We start from the raw sequence: 2,409 nt of genomic DNA on the forward strand, positions 1-2,409 counted from the left end.
ATCGTAAAGTAAAAAATAATAAAAAACTATTTACAATAGCATTAACAATACCAATTAGTTCGGCTACTTGTAAAAGAAGTTTCAGTGCAATGAAAAAAATAAAACTTGGCTAAGGACATCGTTTGTTCAAGATAAGTTTAGCGATCTTTCAATACTATATATTGAAAAATATAAAAAGCGATAATACTTTGAATATCTTTGCTGATACAAATAGATATTTCTCATTAAAATAAAATATTAATTACTCGTATTTTTAAATATACGTTATTTAGTGTTTTTTTAATACAATTTAAACATACCTATATATATTTTTTATAGTTATTAGTTTTAATTGTGCCTAGGAAAGGGGTGTGAGGGCGAACTCCCCACGGGTTATTTTACATTGAATTATTATAGTCCCCCCCCAAAATTCAACCAAATGTCCGTCTATGGTTTTTGGGTAGGAGTTAGTTAATCCGAGTTAACCTCGTTGCAATAGTATTTCCTCCAGGATTTTGAAGATAACGTTGATAACTAGGGAACGGATTTATATGTAATAAAAATATAGAAATATTTACATATATATGTAACTATAATTTATAAAATATGTGCTAAAAACATTCAAACATGTGGGGGAAAAAAGTGATTATTATTATTAAATTATCAAAATGATTTGTTGCATTGAATTATTACAATATCTTTTAAATTATCAAATGTTAAATGTCGCCTATTAGGTATCAAACTATTTTTAAAACGGCTAAATTATCGTTTCATATCAACCGATGTATTTAAAGCATATTTCAAGTGCGTACCATCAGAAGGCGATTATTCCAAATTTTAAGAAGGGTGTCTGCCACTCATTATGTCATTGATTGTTTTAAAATCAATATTGCCTATATGTGTTTAAAAATATTTAAAAATTAGTGAAATATGTAAAAATATGTAAAAGTATCATCGTTTTAATAGGAATGATTTAAATCATAAACATTTCTTATCGAATCTTAAATATCTCGTTTTAATAAAAATATGCATTTACATATAAATCCGTTCCCTATTGATAACAATTCCACATTTTCGCGTATCTATTCTATTATGTAATGCATACTGTTTTTCGCGTGGTCATAAATGCGGTGTTTTGTTTGATTTTATTTTTGTGCTTTTTACACTTCTGTATACGGTTTGTGTTTCTATTTTCTTTGACTATGGAGAAGCGTAAAAGAAATGTTAACTTCAGGGTTAATAAAGGGTAATAAATGTTTCCATTATCTCTACCTAGAAAAGTTACGATGAATCATGGTTGTATAAAAAAGAACATAATGGCAATAGTATTCAATTTTATTTATACCTGGACACTAAATTTTTATATGGGTACAGTCTATAGTTCCTATTACTCTGGGAAATCTACATCGGCTGTAAAATCCAGTGACTACCGTTTTTATATCAACATCATTCATAGAAAACGACATGAAATTTTGTTTTTGCTTTGCTATGGCTCTACATGTTTGGTAAATGTAACGACTGGCTGATGATTCAATAACCCCAACTAAGTCAGAAATAGCTAACAAAAATGAACCTGTAGCAAGATACCTCAGTATCATGTACAGCTTACAAAGTGCCAATATTGCTCTATTTCTGAAACAAAAAAAAGTAATATTATAAGTAGAAAAAAAAACCATAACAATACAACTTTTGCATACAGCTATCATAAAAGAATTATAATAATTGGCAGTTGATCGCCGTTTATAATAGTTTCAATAAAAAAAGTTAGACATCTGTTATTAAAAGTTAATTACCTTTGAGAGGGAGGAGATATTTCTTCTTCTATCAATCTCAAGATAATACTAAACGTAGCTTTTGAAATACGAAATCTATTTATGATATCATGATCGTCATATAATTCGCAATAGTTGATTCTCTCATAAAAGATGCAAGGTCGTCGTTGCATCGCACTAATCTGTTCATCATCGTCCTTGTTAATGTATAGTATTTGACGATACATAACTACTTTCAGTGAACACTTGTTATAGAAGATGTATTATATATGAAAATATTTAAGTCAAAAATCCAACGAAACAAAAAATTGAACAAAAATTGATATCATATGTCATCTACGTCATGACAAAATATATTATTTATAATATATAATATACTATAGTAGGATGAAAAAGGGCATTCTGGAACCACATACACTGCTGCCGCCTACACCGCCACCACGACCCGTCACCACCGCCTTCGCTATCTCTACTCACAACCACATACACCGCCACCGCCCTCCCCGCAACCCTTCATCACCACAAACATCACCACCGCGCCACACTACCCTTCACTACCGCAACCACCAACCATCACCATCACATCACATCCCGCCACCACTGACTGATTAACCTGCCAATCTTATATACGTTATCGCCTGCGCCGCGAACGCGATCC

The 2,409-nt window shown here is 31.2% G+C and overlaps 1 protein-coding gene across 1 annotated transcript; it reads right to left on the reverse strand.

Annotated features, from left to right (window-relative positions):
- Positions 1-1,253: 1,253 nt before the first annotated feature.
- LOC112684470 (putative nuclease HARBI1) lies at positions 1,254-1,978 on the reverse strand. The gene is made up of 2 exons (XM_025556025.1): positions 1,773-1,978; positions 1,254-1,611 (listed from the first exon to the last, which is right to left on the reverse strand). Exons 1-2 carry the CDS (start codon positions 1,976-1,978, stop codon positions 1,332-1,334), a joined length of 486 nt encoding a protein of 161 aa, XP_025411810.1. The 3' UTR covers positions 1,254-1,331.
- Positions 1,979-2,409: the final 431 nt, after the last annotated feature.

Source organism: Sipha flava, unplaced genomic scaffold (assembly GCF_003268045.1).
Source record: "Sipha flava isolate LNK unplaced genomic scaffold, YSA_version1 105_pilon_pilon, whole genome shotgun sequence".
Classification (NCBI taxonomy): domain Eukaryota; kingdom Metazoa; phylum Arthropoda; class Insecta; order Hemiptera; family Aphididae; genus Sipha; species Sipha flava.